Source organism: Hemiscyllium ocellatum, chromosome 3 (genome assembly GCF_020745735.1).
Source record: "Hemiscyllium ocellatum isolate sHemOce1 chromosome 3, sHemOce1.pat.X.cur, whole genome shotgun sequence".
NCBI classification, from domain to species: domain Eukaryota; kingdom Metazoa; phylum Chordata; class Chondrichthyes; order Orectolobiformes; family Hemiscylliidae; genus Hemiscyllium; species Hemiscyllium ocellatum.
The window spans coordinates 101,529,159-101,548,688 of record NC_083403.1 but is presented as its reverse complement, the minus strand read 5'-3'; the positions used below and the strand labels follow the sequence as shown (position 1 = coordinate 101,548,688).

The 19,530-nt window shown below is 40.6% G+C and overlaps 1 protein-coding gene across 1 annotated transcript in view; it reads right to left on the bottom strand.

Annotated features, from left to right (window-relative positions):
• The window catches only part of col21a1 (collagen, type XXI, alpha 1), a 457,104-nt gene that overhangs the window by 421,903 nt on the left and 15,671 nt on the right, over positions 1–19,530 (bottom strand). Inside the window, exons 4-5 of the mRNA XM_060854885.1 lie at positions 18,916–19,081; positions 18,566–18,791 (exon numbers count right to left, since the gene is read on the bottom strand). Of these exons, the coding sequence (XP_060710868.1) occupies positions 18,566–18,791; positions 18,916–19,081 (392 nt within the window). The remainder of the gene's footprint in view (positions 1–18,565; positions 18,792–18,915; positions 19,082–19,530) is intronic.

Sequence of the window (19,530 nt, the reverse complement as noted above, 5' to 3'; positions counted from 1 at the left end):
TCCACAATACCACCTATTTCAATGTCATCTCAAAACTTACTAATCATGCCTTGTACGTTCTCATCCAAACCATTAATAAAGATTACAAACAGCAATGGGCCCAGCACCAACCCTGAGGCACTCCAGTCCAACAAGCATCCTTCCTTTGTTACCCTCTGCTTCCTACCATTAAGTCAATTGTGTACCCAAATTGCTCCTGGATTCCATGCAATCTAACCTTCCAGAGGAGCCTACTATGTTGAACCTTAATAAATGCCTGACTGAAATCCACAAGTTTTCCACCAACCACACTACCCTTGTCAACGTTCCCGGTTACTTCAATCAAAGAACTCTAACAAATTTGTGAGGCATGATCTCTCATGCACAAAGCTGTGCTGACTGCTGCTAATCAAACCTTGTCTTTCCAAATATGTGTATATCTTATCTCTCAGAGGCTTCTCCAGTAACTTACCCACCACAGATGTTAGGCTTACTGGTCTATAGCTCCCAGGTTTTTCTTTGTAGCTCTTAAAATAGTGAGGGAAAAGGATAGATCAGATCTAAAAGTTGAAGTTCTAAATTGGAGAAAGGCCAATTTTGACGATATTAGGCAAGAACTTTCGAAAGCTGATTGGAGGCAGATGTTCGCAGGTAAAGGGACGGCTGGAAAATGGGAAGCCTTCAGAAATGAGATAACAAGAATCCAGAGAAAGTATATTCCTATCAGGGTGAAAAGGAAGGCTGGTAGGTATAGGGAATGCTGGATGACTAAAGGAATTGAGGGTTTGGTTAAGAAAAAGAAGGAAGCATATGTCAGGTATAGACAGGATAGATCGAGTGAATCCTTAGAAGAGTATAAAGAAAGTAGGAGTATACTGAAGAGGGAAATCAAGAGGGCAAAATGGGGACATGAGATAGCTTTGGCAAATAGAATTAAGGAGAATCCAAAGGGTTTTTACAAATATATTAAGGACAAAAGGGTAACTAGGGAGAGAATAGGGCCCCTCAAAGATCTGCAAGGTGGCCTTTGTGTGGAGCCACAGAAAATGGGGGAGATACTAAATGAATATTTTACATCAGTATTTACTGTGGAAAAGGATATGGAAGATATAGACTGTAGGGAAATAGATGGTGACATCTTGTAAAATGTCCAGATTACAGAGGAGAAACTGTTGGATGTCTTGAAAAGGTTAAGGGTGGATAAATCCCCAGGACCTGATCAGGTGTACCTGAGAACTCTGTGGGAAGCTAGGGAAGTGATTGCTGGGCCTCTTGCTGAGATATTTGTAGCATCAATTGTCACAAGTGAGGTGCGAGAAGACTGGAGGTTGGCGAACGTGGTGCCACTGTTTAAGAAGGGTGGTAAAGACAAGCCAGGGAACTACAGACCAGTGAGCCTGACCTCGGTGGTGGGCAAGTTGTTGGAGGGAATCCTGAGGGACAGGATGTACATGTATTTGGAAAGGCAAGGACTGATTCGGGATAGTCAACATGGCTTTGTGCGTGGGAAATCATGTCTCACAAACTTGATTGAGTTTTTTGAAGAAGTAACAAAGAGGTTTGATGAGGGTAGAGCAGAAGATGTGATCTATATGGACTTCAGTAAGGCGTTCAACAAGGTTCCCCATGGGAGACTGATTAGCAAGGTTAGATCTCATGGAATACGGGGAGAACTAGCCATTTGGATACAGAACTGGCTCAAACATAGAAGACAGAGGGTGGTGGTGGATGGTTGTTTTTCAGACTGGAGGCCTGTGACCAGTGGAGTGCCACAAGGATTGGTGCTGGGCCCTCTACATTTTGTCATTTACATAAATGATTTGGATGTGAGCATAAGAGGTATAGTTAGTAAGTTTGCAGATGACACCAAAATTGGAAGCATAGTGGACAGCGAAGAGGATTACCTCAGATTACAACAGGATCTGGACCAGATGGGCCAATAGGCTGAGAAGTGGCAGATGGAGTTTAATTCAGATAAATGCGAGGTGCTGCATTTTGGGAAAGCAAATCTTAGCAGGACTTATACACTTAATGGTAAGATCCTAGGGAGTCTTGCTGAACAAAAAGACCTTGAAGTGCAGCTTCATAGCTCCTCGAAAGTGGATCGCAGGTAGACAGGATAGTGAAGAAGCGTTTGGTATGCTTTCCTTTATTGATCAGAGTATTGAATACAGGAGTTGGGAGGTCATGTTGCGGCTGTATAGGACATTGGTTAGGCCACTGTCAGAATATTGCGTGCAATTCTGGTCTCCTTCCTATTGGAAAGATGTTGTGAAACTTGAAAGGGTTGAGAAAAGATTTACAAGGATGTTGCCAGTGTTGGAGGATCTGAGTTACAGGGAGAGGCTGAACAGGCTGGGATTGTTTTCCCTGGAGTGTCAGAGGCTGAGGGGTGACCTTGTTGAGGTTTACAAAATTATGAGGGGCATGGATAGGATAAATAGACAAAGTCTTTTCCCTGGGGTCAGGGAGTCCAGAACTAGAGGGCATAGGTTTAGGGAGAGAGTGGAAAGATATAAAAGAGACCTAAGGAGCAACTTTTTCACACAGAGGGCGGTAGTGTATGTAATGAGCTGCTAGAGGAAGTGGTGGAGGCTGATACAATTGCAACATTTAAGAGGCATTTGGATGGGTATATGAATAGGAAGGGTTTGGAGGGATATGGGCCGGGTGCTGGCAGGTGGGACTAGATTGGGTTGGGATATCTGGTCGGCATGGACAGGCTGGACCAAAGGGTCTGTTTCCATGCTGTACATGTCTATGACTCTATGACTCTTCTTGAATAAGGGCACAACATTCGCTACCCTCCAGTCTTCCAAGACCTCACCCATTGCTAACGATAATGTAAAACTATCAGCTTACAATTTCTTTTCTAGCCTCTTGCAATTTTCTTGGATATATCTGGTCAGGACCAGGAGATTTATCCACCTTCACACATTTGAACACGTCTGACACCTCATCTGCTGTGATATGGACTGTCCCCATGATATGCCATGATGAGCAGAGCAAGTGATTCGATTTTAGAATGCACTTCCTGATAAAAGATGGATGCAAATGTAACCTGGTATTCAATATAGAATTGGATAATTGTCTGAAGGGAAATAATTTGCAGTGCTTTGAGGAAAAGACAGGGGCATGGGATGAGCTGAGTTACTCTTACTGACAGCTAGCATGGAATCATTATGCCACACGGGCCCTTTCTGTACGTTAACCTTTCTGAAATTTTATGATCTATGGCAATTTTGAAGAAGGGTCACTGGATCCAAAACATTAACTCTGTTTTTGAGTATTTCCAGCAACTTCTGTTAACAAGGTAAAAATATATCCCAGTAATGAAGAAGGATTCTAAGAGTGAAATAAACAAACCATGGCTAACCATGGTTAAGCAGATATTAAGTTAAAAATCACACAACACCAGGTTATAGTCCAACAGATTTATTTAGAATCACTAGCTTTCAGAGCACTGCTCCTTCATCAGGTGGTTCTTGAGAATAAGATTGTAAAACACAGAATTTATAGCAAAAGTTTACAATGCAATATAACTGAAATTATGTAATGAAAAAGATCTGGATTGTTTGTTAAGTCTCTCATCTTTTAGAATGACCATGTTGGTTTCAGTTTTTTCATATGTAAATCACAAAACTTTTTTTTTTAAAGTTACATTCTCAAGTGAACTTTAATACTTGGAATCATGTTGGCCCATAATGTATTGAAGGTGTAAGCTTCCCTGTAAGGTTGTCTGCGCCACAATGGTTAGACTGATTCTCATCTAAAAAAGAGATTTACAGAATCTTACATGGATTCATGTAGTTTTTGAGCAAAGTAAGATGTAATTCTGCAACTACAAATTCACCCCACAAACTTAAATGTATATATGTGCATGTAGGGGTGTGTGTGCACGCATGTGTTTGTGTAGGGGGGGAGGTGCACGGTTATGAGTGTTTATGAGAGAGTGTGTGTATGTGAGTGTAAAGAGGTATAAGTCTGTGAGAGGATGAGTGTGGGAGTGTATGTGTGAGCGTATGATAGAGGGTCTGCATGAGTGTGTGTGTCTGTAGGACTGTGTGTCTGAGTGTATGTGTGCGTGCGTGTGTATGAGTATGTGTGTGTGTGTCTCTGTGTGTCTGTCTGTGAGTGTGTATAGTGGAATGGGGTCACATGAACCCAAGGTCCCAGTTGAAGCTATCCTCATGGGTATCTAAATTGTCTATCAGCCTCTGCAGCTAGTGTTGTGTAATTTTTAACTTTGTACACCCCAGTCCAACACTGGCGTCTCCGAATCAAGCAGATGTTAAGTTGAAAGAAAATACATGTAAGGACACAAAAGTCAGAAGTCTGTGATCAATTCTGAATTCAGCAAAAGAGAACTAAAAAGATAACAAATAGAGAGAAGACTAACTATGAGGGCAAATCAGTGAGAAATATAAAAACTCACAAGAAGAGCTTCTTGACATATTTACAAGAAAGACGGAGGCAAAAGTGAACGTATGCCACAAATGAATCTGGAGAGATAGTTATGGAGAATAAGGAATTAGCAGAGGAGTTGAACAAATATTTTACATCAGCCTTTGTGATGGAAGATACTTGAACATCCCACTAATACTATAGATTGCTGGGGAGAAATTAATTACCATTATCATTACTAGAAAGTAGTAATACACAAATTAATGGGGCATCCCAGGATTTAAAAATAAGTAACTACAGAGATTGCGAATGCATTGGTTGTAATTTACCAAAGGTTTCTGGAGAAATACTACAGGATTAGAAAAGTGCCAATTTGACATTCATGTTCAAAAAGGGTGAGGCTTAAAGCGGATAGCTATAGGCTGTTTAGTTTAACATCTACTTTTAGAAAATGTTGGAGCCAATTATTAAGGAAATAATAACAGTACATTTGGAAAATCATAAACTATTCAAATTGAGACAGCTTAAGTTTCATGAAAGGGAAATCATGTCTGATTTTTTTGAGGAAGGAACATTCTGAGGAAGGGTCACTGGACCCGAAAACATTAACTCTGATTTCTATCCAAAGATGCTGTCAGACTGCTGAGCTTTTCCAGCAATTTCTGTTTTTGTTACTAGGATGATCCCTGATATGGAGGGATTGATGAGCAAAGATTAAACAGTTTGGACTCTACTCAATGGAGTTTAGAAAATCGAGAGATGACTACATTGAAAAATACAGGATTCTTAACAGGTTTGACAGAGTAAATGCTGAAAATATGTTTCCCCTCATGGAAGAGTCTAGGTCCAGAGGGCACAGTTTCAGAAGAAAGGGGTGGCAATTTAAGACTGAAATGAGGAGGAATTTCTTCTCTTAGAGGGTTAAGAGTCTTTGGTATTTCATGCCATGGAGAGCTGTGGGGACAGACTCCTTGTGTATATTTAAGTTTAAGGTAGATAGATTAGTAGGTGAATCAAGGGTAACAAGGAAAATGCAGGCAAGTGGACATGAATATTATCGGATCAGTCATTGAATGTTGGAGTAGCTCCAAGGGACCAAATGGTCTACTCCTGTACCTATTACTTACGATGTTATAATCTAGAAAAATCCAATAAGGTAAGACAATTTGGGTCAGGTTGGGAGTTGCAAATATTGAGCTACTTTCATCTTATAGATCTAGGCTGAGACACTTTGCCAAGCTGACATGTGACGGTTCTGTGAACTGATCCATGTGTTATGTGGTCTGGCCAAATTTAATTTTGGGTTTCATTTAGATTCTGCCACTAACATTTGATGTTAAGTGTAGTTCACCAGTTGGAGACTGCAAAAGGTAATGAGCTGCTGGGTGGTTAGGAAGGAAGGTGATCTCAGGTTCATCCTAAGCAGATTGCCAATGAGCCCAAATTCATTTGCTGTTTCCAAAAGAAACCTTAGTATTGTTTGGGTGTGTTTGAGCGACCTTAAAGGTCTCATTAGGGATTATGAGTAGAACTAGGTCAACATGACTGAGAGTTTAATTTGTCCCCCGTAAAATGCTGTAAATACTAAATACCTTGGGACTGATTTTTGTTCTTTCTCTTCAGCTGATCAGAATTCATTTAAATTTGTAGGTTTATGTCATTAATGTAGGCACATCTGTGGAAATGTAACTGTTATTACAGGCCTAAATATTTTATAAATGCTTTTACTATTTAATTAAGTAGAGAGACTATTTTGGTCTTTTGGCACAGTAGTAGTGTTTTTACCACTGGCCATAGGTTCTGGGTGTCAATCCCATTCACCCCAAAGATGAGTCATAAAAAGTTGATTAAAAATAATTCATTAAGAAGTTGCTAGAACAACATAGTAGGAAATAGACATATCAACCAGACCACTGGTTTGCTGTGCCATTTAATAGGATCACGATTGGCCTGATTGTAAAGACTTCCACCAACCCCTGTTAATTTTCACTTCATTGTTTACCGAGAATCTATTTATTCATGTCTTAAAAAGGAAGTTCCAAAGATTCAAAATTCTGAGAAAAAAATGTGCCTCATCTCTGTTGAAAACGGCAACCCCTTAATTTTAAGGAGTGATGCCTTGTTCTAGCTGCTCTCATAAGAGGAAACATCCTCAACACATCTACCCTATCAAGGCCCTTCAGGATCTTATCTGTTTCAATCAAGATGCCTCTTACTTCTCTCAACTCCATCAGATTCAAGCCTAGCTTGAAATATCTATCCTCACAAGACAACTGAAGCATTACTTTCCTACTTTTTATTTAATTCTTCTGGCAATAAACAATGATATCCCACTAGCTTTCCTAATTACTCTTTATCTAAAGGGCACTTAAATAGGTTTGAGGTAATCAGTATGGTTTTGTGAAAGGATGTTTAACCAATCTGTTGGAGTTCTGTGAAGATGTTCTATTGGAGTTATTTTAACATGTGCTGTAGTTAAAAGGAATTTATACTCTGGGCCACTCAGACATCTCTGCATCTCAGAGCTCTGCAATCTCTCATGATTTAGATAATATGTTTTTTGTTGATTCTTCCTGCCAAATGGACATTTGCACATTTTCTCACCTTATACAGTAATCCATTCACCATGTCTTTGTTCACTTATTTAAAATATTTATATCTTTTTGTAACCTCCTATGTCCTCTTCACAATTTATTTTCCTATCTTTTTTGTGTGTGTTCAGTAAATTTGGCAACTATGCCTTCTGTCCCTACATCCAATGCACTTATATGAACTGTGGAGATAGTGAAGACTGCAGATGCTGGAAAGTCACAGTCAATAAAGTATGGAGCTGGAAAAATCAAAGCAGGCCAACCAGCATCAGAGGAGCAGGAGAAGTGATGTTTCAAGTCAGGACTCTTAACATTTATATGAACTTAAATAGTTGAGGTCTCAACACCTATTCATATGGCTCATGACTTATTACATTTGTACAACCTGAAAAAGACCCATTTATGAAAAAACAAAAGAACTGCTGATGCAAGAAATCAGAAACAAATCAGAAATTGCTGGAAAAAACTCTGGCAGCATCTGTGGAGAGAAATCAGAGTTAATATTTTAGAGTGACTTTTCTTCAGCAGTTCTGAAGAGTCACTGGACCCAAAACGTTAACTCTGATTTCTATCCACTAAGACCAATTAATGCTTATTCTCTGCTTCTTGTTAGTCAGCACCTCCTCCATTCCCCACTCGACTGCTCTAAACCCACTCATCTCTAAACATAATAAAGCCTGGGGTTACCCTTTGTCCTCACCTACCACCCCACCAGTCTCCACATATCATCTTTAAACACTTCCTCCAACTCCAATTAAACCCCACCATCAAGAACCTCTTCCCCTCCCCCATCCCTCTCTGCCTTCTGCAAAGACCGTTCCCTTCACCAATCCTTGGTTCGGGCCACTCTCCCCACCCAACAACCTCCCCCTCACCCAACTCCCAGGTACCTTTCCCTGCATCCGTATAAGATGCAAAACCTGCCAGCACACCATCCCACCTCACCTCCACCTAGGCCCTAAACAGTCCTTCCAGGTGCGACAAAGGTTCACCTGCCACTCCTCCAACCTTGTATACCGAATTTGGTGCTCCTGGTGCGGTTTTTTTCTACACAGGTGAGAACAAACGTAAACTCAGGGCACATTTCACCAAGCAAATCAGCCGGGACCACAGGGGCCAACCTGACCTCCCAGTCACCCTCCATTTTAATACCCCTTCTCACTCTCTTTCCGACATGATTATCATTGGCCTCCTCGATTGCTACAGTGAATCAGACCACAAATTGGAGGAACACACCTCATCTTCTGCCTGGGCAGCCTACAGCCCGAAGGAATCAACACTGAGTTCTCCAATTTCAGATAACCTCCCTTTCCATCCCTCCTCCACCCTTCCATCTCTCAGATCAACCCTTCCATCTAGCTACCAACTGGATTCTTTCCATCCATTGACCAACCAGGTCGTAACCCTACCCATGTTTACCTATCACTACCTCACCACCCCTCCTCCCCTCCCCAACCAAAACCTTTCTCCCCACTCCCACTCCCACCCCTTTTATCTGCAGCTCCCCTTAAACCCATCCCAGTCCTGAAGAAGGATTAGACCCGAAACGTTGACCTGTTGCTGCCTGGCTTGCTGTGTTCTTCCAACTTTCTTGCCTGCAGCGAAGTGAATTCAGCAGCCCAATCAAGTTCACCACAGTTGGTAGTATATCTTTTTCTAGGCAGTCAGCCAGTTTGGGGGAAGTTAACTTAAATTGTTGTGTTAGGGTTGGTTCTTTAACTAGTGTGTGTTTTAATAAAACTAAAGTTAAACTGCATCCTTTTGTTTGTCTCATTCAGTAAGAGCACCTGGATAAACATGTTAATAACCTGGCCAAAGTGTCTGTATCAAATATTTCACTGGCAACATATCCCTATCCCTGCAGTGCTGTGTCTTTTTTAAAGTGCTGTAACTAATGAATATTTAAATAAGTATCTTCCTGTTACAACTTCGACATTATAATCCTAATTTAATTCTTGCCATCTGTTGCCCTTTCCCAATTTTCTGATTAGTTTCCCACGATCAGTTCCAAATTCCAAAAATGAATACACAATTCATTCCTGTTCAGCATTTCATCCATTTTCCACTTTTTACTGGTTAAATATATATTTGCCCAACTTCATTTCACTTCTATAAAAGGTTTTAATTCTCTTGTGTTTTTCAAGAAAGTGTTTAAAATTAAATTTTTATCAACTCGTCACCACTTCTAAAGGGCAATTAGGAATGGGCAACAAATGCAGGCTTTGTTACACCCACATGTTACAAACAAATTTAAGAAAACACAAAGATTGCGGATGCTGGAGATGTGAAAAAAACAAAACCAGAAATTGCTGGCAGAACTCAGCAAGTCTGAAAACATATGTGGAGTTAAACCAGAGTTAACCTTTTGAGTCCAGTGATTCTGCTTCAGAACTGATAGCAGTTAGGAAAAGGTGGCATTTAGGCTGTTAACAAGGGTTAGGAGTGACCAGATAGGTGGAGATGGAGTCCAGTGAGAGGTAGAGAAATAAAAGGTATGCAGAAAAAGCAATTGTTGATAGTAAGCCAGAGAAGCGAGATAGCTCACAATGGGAGCTTTGACTAGTTGAAAATGGATTGGTTGTGCTGAAAGCAATCTATTTCATGACAAGTCCTGGAGTGTGGGGTGTAGGTAAATAGACATGGAAGGAGGTGTTCATGTATGAAAACTGTTAAACTCAATGTTGAGTCTTGAAGACTTAAGGTTTCCAAGTGGAAAATGAAGTGCTGTTCCTCTAGCTTGCATTGACCTGAGACAGAAATGTTGGCAGTGGGAACATGGTGGATTGTTGAACTGGCAGGTGACTGGAAGGTTGGAGTCATTTTTACAGACGGAAAGTTGGTGTTCACAAAGCCGTCACCCAATCTGCATTTTGTCTCCCCAGTGTAGAGGAGTTCATCTTGTGAGCAGCAAATAAGTCAGCTAGATTGAGTGAAGTGGAATAGCTGCTTCACCTGGAAAGTGTGCCTGGGGCCTTGGAGCATAAGGAGGGAGGACGTAAATGGACTAGTATTGCACCTTCTGCAATTGCATGGCAAGGGGCTATGGAAATGTGGAGAACGCTGGGAGTGGAAGAGGAGTGGACCAGGATATCCCTGAGAGAATGGTCACTACAGAATAGCAACAAGAAGGGGAGGGGAAGATGACAAAAATGGCACCTGATAACCCATCAGAAAGCTAGTGGTTGTCTAGGTGCACAGTGTCCTTTATTAAGTTGGCACAGCACAAGAGCTGCCAGTCTTTCATTCAATATCCAGTTCCATTTGGAAAGGCAAGGACTGATAAGGGATAGTTAACATGGCTTTGTGTGTGGGAAATCGTGTCTTGCTAATTTGATTGGATTTTTTGAAGTGACAAAGAAGATTGATGAAGGTAGAGCAGTGGATATTATCTACAAAGACTTGAGCAAGGTGTTCAACAAGGTTTCACACAATAGACTGGTTAGCAACACTAGTTCACATAGAATCTAGGGAAGCTAGCCAATTGGATACAAACTGAGGCAAGAGACCAGTGGTGTGCCACAAGAATCAGTGCTGGGTCAACTGCTTATCATCATTCATCTAGATGATATGGTTGGTAAATTTGCAGGTGACACCAAGATTTGTAGATGCAGTGGACAGTGAAAGTTATTGCAGAGTACAGATTGCCAATGGACTAAGGAGTGGCAGGTGGGATTTAATCTAGATAGATGTGAGGTGTTGCATTTTGGTAGAGCAAATGAGGGTAGGATTTATACAGTTAATGGTACGGCCCCAAGGGAATGTTGCCGAACAAAGAGACCCAAGGGTTCAAGTGTATAGTTCCTTGAAAGTGGAGTCGCAGGTAAACAAGGTGGTGAAGGCATTTGGCACGCTTGCCTTCATTGGACGTTGCACTAAGCATAGGAAGTAGGATGTCATGTTACAACTGTAGAGGACATTGGTTAGGCTACTTTGGGAATACTGTGCTCAATTCTGGCCTCCCTGTTGTAGGAATGATGTTGTGAAATTTGAAAGGATTCAGAAAAGATTTACAAGGATGATGCCAGGATTGGAGGGTTTGAGCTATTGAGAGAGGCTGAATAAGCTGGGTATTTTTTGCCCTGGAGCATCGGAAATGGTGAGGTGGCCTTAGAGGTTTGTAAAATCATGAGGGGCATGGATCGGATAACATTAAAAGATCATACAACTGATATGAATGGATTGTCACATGTCTGCAGGTGACCAAAAGTGTTAGATGGGGGTGTCAGTGCTATGCTGTCATGACAATCAGGCAAAGAGATAAGAATATACAAAAGGTGACATCTCAGGTCTGACAGTGAATTGTCTGAGTTTTAATCTGGAATCTGCCCTTTGTTTCTCTGCCTATAAACTCTGTATGTGTGCCCTGCTCGATCACTGCACCTGATGAAGGGGCTGCACTCTGAAAGCTTGTGTGATTTCAAATGAATCTGTTGGACTATAACCTAGCATAGTGTGACTTCTGACGTTGTCCACTCCAGTCCAACGCCGGCACCCCCCACATCAGTCTGAGAAAAACAGACTCTTGGAAGTACCACAGGAGTTGGGTAATAAGATTAGATTCCCTACAGTATGGAAACAGGCCGTTTGACCCAGCAAGTCCACACCGATCATCCAAAGAGTAACCTACCCAGACCCAGTCCCTTACCCCATATTTACCCCTGACTAATGCACCTAACGCTATAGGCAATTTAGCATGGCCAATTCACCTGACCTGCACATCTTTGGATAGTTGGAGGAAACCGGAGCACCAGGAGGAAAGGCACGCAGACACAGGGAGAATGTGCAAACTCCATACAGATGGTTGCCTGAGGCAGAAATCAAACTCGGGTCCCTGGCGCTATGAGGTAGCAGTGCTAACCACTAAGCCACCGTGCCACCCCTCTGGAATCTAGAAAAAGATCTGGAATCTAAAAAATTGAGAGAGTAGCTTGGAGATACTAACGAGCTGATGTTTTCCAACTGTTACTGTCTGGTTGAAAAGGAACTCAAGACATTGGTTAGGCCGCTTTTGGAATATTACTTTCAATTCTGGTCTCCCTGCTATAGGAAGGATGTTGTGTAACTTGAAAGGACTCAGAAAAGATTTACAAGAATGTTGCCAGGTCTGAAAGGTTTGAGCAATCGGAAGAGGCTGAATAGGCTGGGACTATTTTCCCTGGAGTTCAGAGGTTGACAGGTGGCCTTATAGAGGTTTATAAAATCATGAGGGTCATGGGATAGGGTAACTATCCAAGGTCTTTTCCCTGGGATGGGTGAGTCCAAAACTACAGGGCATAGGTTTGAGGTGACACTGGAAAGACTTAAAAGGGACCAAAAGGGCAACTTTTGCCACTTAGAGGGTTGTGCATGCATGGAATGAGCTGCTGGAGGAAGTGGTGGAGGATAGTACAACATTTAAAAGGCATCAGGATGGGTATATGATAGGAAGGGTTTAGAGGGACATGAGTCAAATGCTGGCACATGGATCTAGATTTATGTAGGATATCTGCTCAGCATGGACGAGTTTTCGTGCTGTATATCTGCAATTCTAAATCTTTCTCCTCTCACCTTAAAAATATGTTCCTCGTCTTGAAGTTTCTCACTTTGGTGATGGTCACAACCTAGCATTCATGTGACATGAATGTTACTTGCCGTTTGTCAGCTCCTGCCTGGATATTGTTCTGATCTTGTTGAACATGGACTGCTTCACTGTCTGAGGAGTCATGAATGGTGCTGAACACTGTGCAGTCATAAGCAAACATCTCCACTTCTGACCTTATGATGGAGGGAAGGTCACTGATGAAGCAACAAGATGGCTGGGCCAAGGACACTACCTTGAGAAACTCCTGCAGAGCTGCCCTGGAGCTGAGATGACTGACCTCTAACAACCATGACCGTCTTTCTATTTGTCAGGTATGATTCCAACCACCTGAGTGTAAGCCCCCTGATACCCATTGATTCCGGTTTTGCTGGGGATCCTTGATGCCACACTTAATCAAACGCAGCCTTGACGTCAAGGGCTATCATTCTCACCTCACCTCTAGAATTCAGCTGTTTTGCCCATATTTGGACTAAGGCTGTAATGAGGTTTGCACCTGAGTGGCCCTGGTGGAACCCAAACTGGGCATCACTGAGCAAGGTAAATAGCCTGCTCTATAGCCCTATTGATACACATATCATCACTTTACTGATGGAATGCACCAAAGATCCTCAGACGACACCTTTCAAACCCAAGACCACTTCCAGCTATAAGGACAAGGTCAGCAGATATATAGGAACACCACCAACTTCAAGTTCCCCTCCAAGCCGCTCATCATCCTGACTTGGATATATATTGCCATTACTTCATTGTTGTCAGTTCAAAATCCTGGAATTCCCTCCCTAATGGCATTGTAGGCCAATCCACAGCAGGTAGACTGCAGCTATTCAAGCAGGCAGTTCACCACCATTTTCTCAAGGGCAAATGGGTACAGGCAATAAATACTGGCCAGCCAGTAATGCTCACATCCCACAAAATGAATATATAAAAATAATACATAAACAACATAGATTTTTGGATGTGTGATAAACAATCAGGAAGTCACCAACAATCTTAACAGGATACAAATAGGCTGGCAGAATGAATGGAGAAACCATTTAGATTCAAAGGCACGTTTCTAAAGTATGGGGAGAGATATAGGACCCTGAGGGTTCATGTGCAGGGAGCTTTGAAGATAGCAGGACTTACTGAGAAAGCAGTTACCAAAGCAGAGGTACGGTGTACAAAAGCAGAAACATTGCTGAATACTCATATTTATATTTCGGCCACAACAACAGTAATCCATTTCGTGATCACCACATTAAGTTTGTGAGGGACCTTGGGTATATGCAGAAGATATTTACTAGAATGTTAGCTCCAAGGTTAAGTTGCAGAACCTGGGATTGTTTTCCTTGGAAAAATGAGTTTAGGGGAGATGTCATAAATTTGTACAAGATTACAACAGATTTAGGAAAGGAAGACTCCGAAACATGGTTCCCATGTGATGATGCTGTCCCTTTAACAAGGTTAAGTTGTCCTTACCTTTTTTTTCAGAGAGGTCATAAAATACACAGACTCCAAAAAGTCTATGTTGAAGGGTTTTAGGGCCAGATTGATTGTAGCTGACAGATACTGCCTCAGGCAAAAGGCTTTTAAGTTTTACAAAAAAACACTTGTACAATGAAAGGGGAGTGGCCAGTTCTCCCAGCACAGCTTTTCAGTAGTTTGTTTTGGCTTTAGCATAGCAGTGTTTAAAAAGGCTGCTGGACCCGAAGAAGCATGCTGAGCCCTCTCTGACATCTCTCCTGTAGGGCCCTATGTTTGATTTAACGTTTATGCCGAGGTGTATTTATAGGGATTGTTGCAAGTATTTGAATGAGCTGTTGGGTTTCTGGATAGGTTAAGTTATTCACTATTCTGTTCTCTTCTGTTTGTGTTTCATTCGATAATCTTACAAATAAGTTCTGTTTTGTTAAAAGTTTGTGCTGAGTGTTGTAACTTAATTTAATTTGCCTTACTTCAATTCAATTTTAGTTTTCTTTGTTTAATTTATTTATTGAATTGTAGTTTGCGTAGGGTTTTCCTTTTTCTTTTCAAATTGTTTGTGGAGTAGAGTAGCAGTTTATTTGCTGTTATTGTTATAATACAAGAGTGTTATACAATTTTGTAGTAGTTTTATAATTTTGTAAAAATTCAAAATCTTTTTCTCAATAAAAATATTTACAAACAAAAACAACTAGCAAATTTAGGGTTTGGGCCACTTCCCTGAAATGTTTTGAGGGCATCTGGCCTGGTCCATAACACTATTATCATATGGCACTACAACTAAGAGCGGAAGATTTAAAATTTCGGGCAAGAATTACAACGGTATGTGAGGAAACATTTTTCTATGCAGCGGTGCCAATGACATAGAACTTGCTGGCTATGAGGATGTTGGAAGCAGAAATGATCAACGATGTTAAAAAGTAGAATGGGCACTTGAAAAAAATTTAACTTGCAGTGTCATTTGGATCGAGCTCATGAATGTGACTGACTGCATTGCTGTTAAGAGCTTCCTTCTGTCCTGTAATGCCTAAATAAAGACTGTACAATGCCACATTTTGAGGGTAGTAGTTCAGTTTAATTTTCAGATTCTGATGAGATAAAGCCTTTCCAGTCCTGACAAAGAACCAAAGTACCATGGGCACCCTATTCATTGAAACCATTCACCTGTAAAATCACTCTGACACAGTAGAATATATCTATTTTCAACAAAAACAGGAAACTACGTAATTGTAAAATTAAGATGTTGAATTGTGAAAAGCAGTAAGAAATTTAAAGCCTTTTGATGACAGTAAATCTCTCAAGTGTATCCAACACTGACTTCACAAAATCCAGCAGCAGAATTAAATTCCTTCTTCTTTGATATAACCCAGTGAAGGGATAATTCTAGAGTCATAGAGATGTACAGCATGAAAACAGACCTTTTGGTCCAACCTGTCCATGCCGACCAGATATCCCAACCCAATCTAGTCCCACCTGCCAGCACCCGGCCCATATCCCTCCAAACCCTTCCTATTCATATACCCATCCAAATGACTCTTAAATGTTGCAATTGTATCAGCCTCCACCACTTCCTCTAGCAGCTCATTACATACACTACCGCCCTCTGTGTGAAAAAGTTGCTCCTTAGGTCTCTTTTATATCTTTCCACTCTCTCCCTAAACCTATGCCCTCTAGTTCTGGACTCCCTGACCCCAGGGAAAAGACTTTGTCTATTTATCCTATCCATGCCCCTCATAATTTTGTAAACCTCTACAAGGTCACCCCTCAGCTTCTGACACTCCGGGAAAACAGCCCCAGCCTGTTCAGCCTCTCCCTGTAGCTCAAACCTCCAACCCTAGCAACATTCTTGTAAATCTTTTCTGAACCCTTAAAGATACCAAACAAAGCAAACAATTACTGTTGACATTTAAATGCACCTAGAGTAGTAGTTTATGTAATTTGGTACATATATCACCTTCTGTGATTCATATCATATCTTTCACTCCTTACAAAGTTAAAAATCACACAATACCAGGTTATAGTCCAACAGGTTTAACTGGAAGCACACTAGCTTTCGGAGCGACGATCCTTCATCAGGTGATTGAAGGAGCGTCGCTCCGAAAGCTAGTGTGCTTCCAATTAAACCTGTTGGACTATAACCTGGTGTTGTGTGAGTTTTAACTTTGTACACCTCAGTCCAACACCAGCATCTCCAAATCTTCACTCCTTACAGGGTACTTCAGAATAACAATTATTACAGAAATTAGTCATCCCATTACATCTGCGCCAGCTTGTTGAATGAGCATCATGACTCAGTGCCGTTCTCTTGGCCTTTTTCCATACTCTTGCATATTTTTTCTATTTAAATAATCATCTAATGCCCTCAATTGAACCTTCTTCCAATGCACTTTCCAGCAGTGCATTCCAAACTACTTGCTGTGTGGAAAAGATTTTTCTGCCATCACATTTGCTTCTTTTGTGAATTACCTTGTATCTATGCTCTCTTATTCTCAATTCTTTTATGAGAGAGAATAGTTCCTCTCTATCTATTCTATACAGTCATCTCAAGATTTTGAGAACTTCTATCAAATTTCCTGTCAGCGTGTTCTCTCCAAAGGAAATACTCTGCATTCTCCAATTTACCTTCATTACTGAAGTTTCTTATCCCTAGAACAAGTCTTGTAAACCTCTTATGTACTCTCTCAAATGTATTCATATTATTCCTATAGTGTGGTGCCCAGAATTGTACTCAATACTCAGGGTGAGGTCTAACTGGTATCTTATATGAGTTCAGCACAACCTCCTTACTCCTATATTCTATGCCCCCATTAATAAAGCCAAGGATATTGTATGCTTATTCTACCTATCCTCCCACCTATAGTGACTTATGCCACATCCCCTCGTTCTTTCTACCAAAATGTAGCACCTCACTCTTGATCATTAAATGCATCTGCCCACTACACCAATTTATCAATGTTCATTTGTCATTTTAAACTGTCCTCCTCACAATTTATAATGCTTCTAAGGTTTGAATCATTCACAGATTTGGAAACTGCCCCCTTACCACCAAAACCTAAATTATAATACACATCTAGAAAGCAAAGATCCAAAAGTGATCCCTCTATAAACCTTTTTCCAGAACAAAAAATGTTCATTAATCATTATTCTCTATTCACTATCCCTCAGCCAACTGGATCCACATTGCTTGACCCAGTTATTCCATGACCAATAACTTTGCTCACTAGTCTCTGTGTGGCACTGTATCAAATAACTTTTGAGAATCCATGTACATAACATTAACAGCATTAACTTCATGAACTTTTTCTGTTACTGGTATCTCGACAAAAATACTGGTAAATTAAACACAATTTTCCAACAGATTTGTGTTGAGTTTTGTAATTAACCTACGTTTGTCTATTAATTCTATCATGAATAATTGTTTCAAGATATTTCTCCACTACTGATGTTAAACAGACTAGTCTGTATGAATACCTTACGCCTACAACCCTTTCTGAAAAACGATCTATATTTGCAAATTTACAGTCTTGTTGCACACTGACTCTGGGCAAGATTGAAAGATTATTGTCAGTGCCTCTGAAATTTCAATTTACTTTCTTCAATATCCTTGAATTCATCTCATCCTGTCCCAATATCTATCAGCTTGAAGTACCTAGAGCCTATCCAATATCTCATTCTTATCAATCAATTTTCAATCCTTCTTGTGACTCGGTCTCTTCCTCTGACACCATGGCCTGTGAAGCACCTCCTTCCTTAATGAAACTTTTTGCCTTTTGATGAAGCTTACAATCAGCATCAAACATCTCCTCCTATTTTTACTCTAATGATTTCAAACAGTCAGGAATTGGGTACATTAATGTCAGCCTTAATTTCAGGACTACTGGCGGGTGAACATATGGTCATAGCTATGAATTGAACATTATAACTTCTAATGTTTGCATGAAAACTTATATTTTATATACATGAAGTAAAACATAATACACCTTTACTTTTTTTTTGTATTTCACCAGAACTATCACTTTCCTCATGTGTGCTATGACTGGCAAAAAGACAATGACAATGACTTCAGGCAATCTTCCCCCACACAATTTTGCCAGCCTTTCCACCTGCCAGCCTTTTACAAATAACTGGCAAAATTCCAACCACTGAAACACCAACACAAAATATATTAAATGCTGTCCTTTTGTGCTATAAGTGCCAATAGTTCATTGCTAGAAGTTAAAAACTAATGAAGACTTGAGGATGTAGAAACTATACACGAATAAAACAAACATTAAAAACAAGAGCAAGGTAGAAATTTAGTCATGATGTGATGTTAAGTTAATTTTACTATCGGAAATTTGTAACTTCAAAATGGAAATCCACAAACAAGACAGTTTATACTTGTTTCCAAACGCCTCACCTGTAAGGCAATCACAACATTTTTCAAAAAGTCTACTTATAAAATTTTTAATGAAAATAAATTACAGTTCTATATATCACAAAAAATACTGCTTAAGTACGTCTCTACCAAAGATGCTGGAAGATAAAAAGTATCTCTCATGTTTCCTACCTTTATAAGAGGAGACATGAAGGTCACAGACTGTGTATCATTTGTCTTGTGTGTTGTATGGAAGATTACTGTATTGTCTTCTCCATTCAATGTAACTGCTGTTTGAATTGTGCCATCTAGAGCAAGAATTCTCCACAAGTCCCACTTTTCTTTAGTTACTGGTCTCTTGAATCGTAATGTGGACACAAAGACATAGGAGGGAGGAAGGCCATCAGGAAAAATGTCACTGAAATCAAAATATTTGGTTTATGAATTACAAAGTTCTGCACAAACTCTAGAATCATAGAAATGTACTTCTGCAAAAAGAAATGAACTGATTTTATGAATAAACAGATACTGAAAATAAATACCTTGTTTTTTCCGTTAAATCACTCTGTGATGCAACTCTATAAGCTTTTTTGCCATGGTAAGACCCTTCAATTTTACTGGCTTTTTTTCTAATATCTAATCCAACAAGGATATCAAAGCCTTTTTCATCTCGAGCTGCCACAGGTATTCTTGTAGGGCAGACAGTCTCTGAAAAAACAAAAAGAAATGTTTTAACATTAAAATTTACACAATCTGTGAGGTGCATGACATCTGGAACCCACCTGCCCTGCAGTGATATTCCACTTGGGACAGTGCTAATGAAGTCAGAGCATAACTTTTACCTCCATCTAGAAGGATGCTCCTAGGCAGCTGCCACCCAATCAGATTAGTTAACAATCTGCGGTTCTAGCACATTTATGGGCGGCACAGTGGCACAGTGGTTAGCACTGCTAGAGACCCGGGTTCAATTCCCGACTCAGGCGACTAACTGTGTGGAGTTTGCACGTTCTCCCTGTGTCTGCGTGGGTTTACTCCGGGTGCTACGGTTTCCTCCCACAGTCCAAAGATGTGCTGGTCAGGTGGATTGGCCATGCTAAATTATTCGTAGTGTTAGGTAAGGGGGTAAATGTAGGGAAATGGGTGGGTTGCTCTTCGGC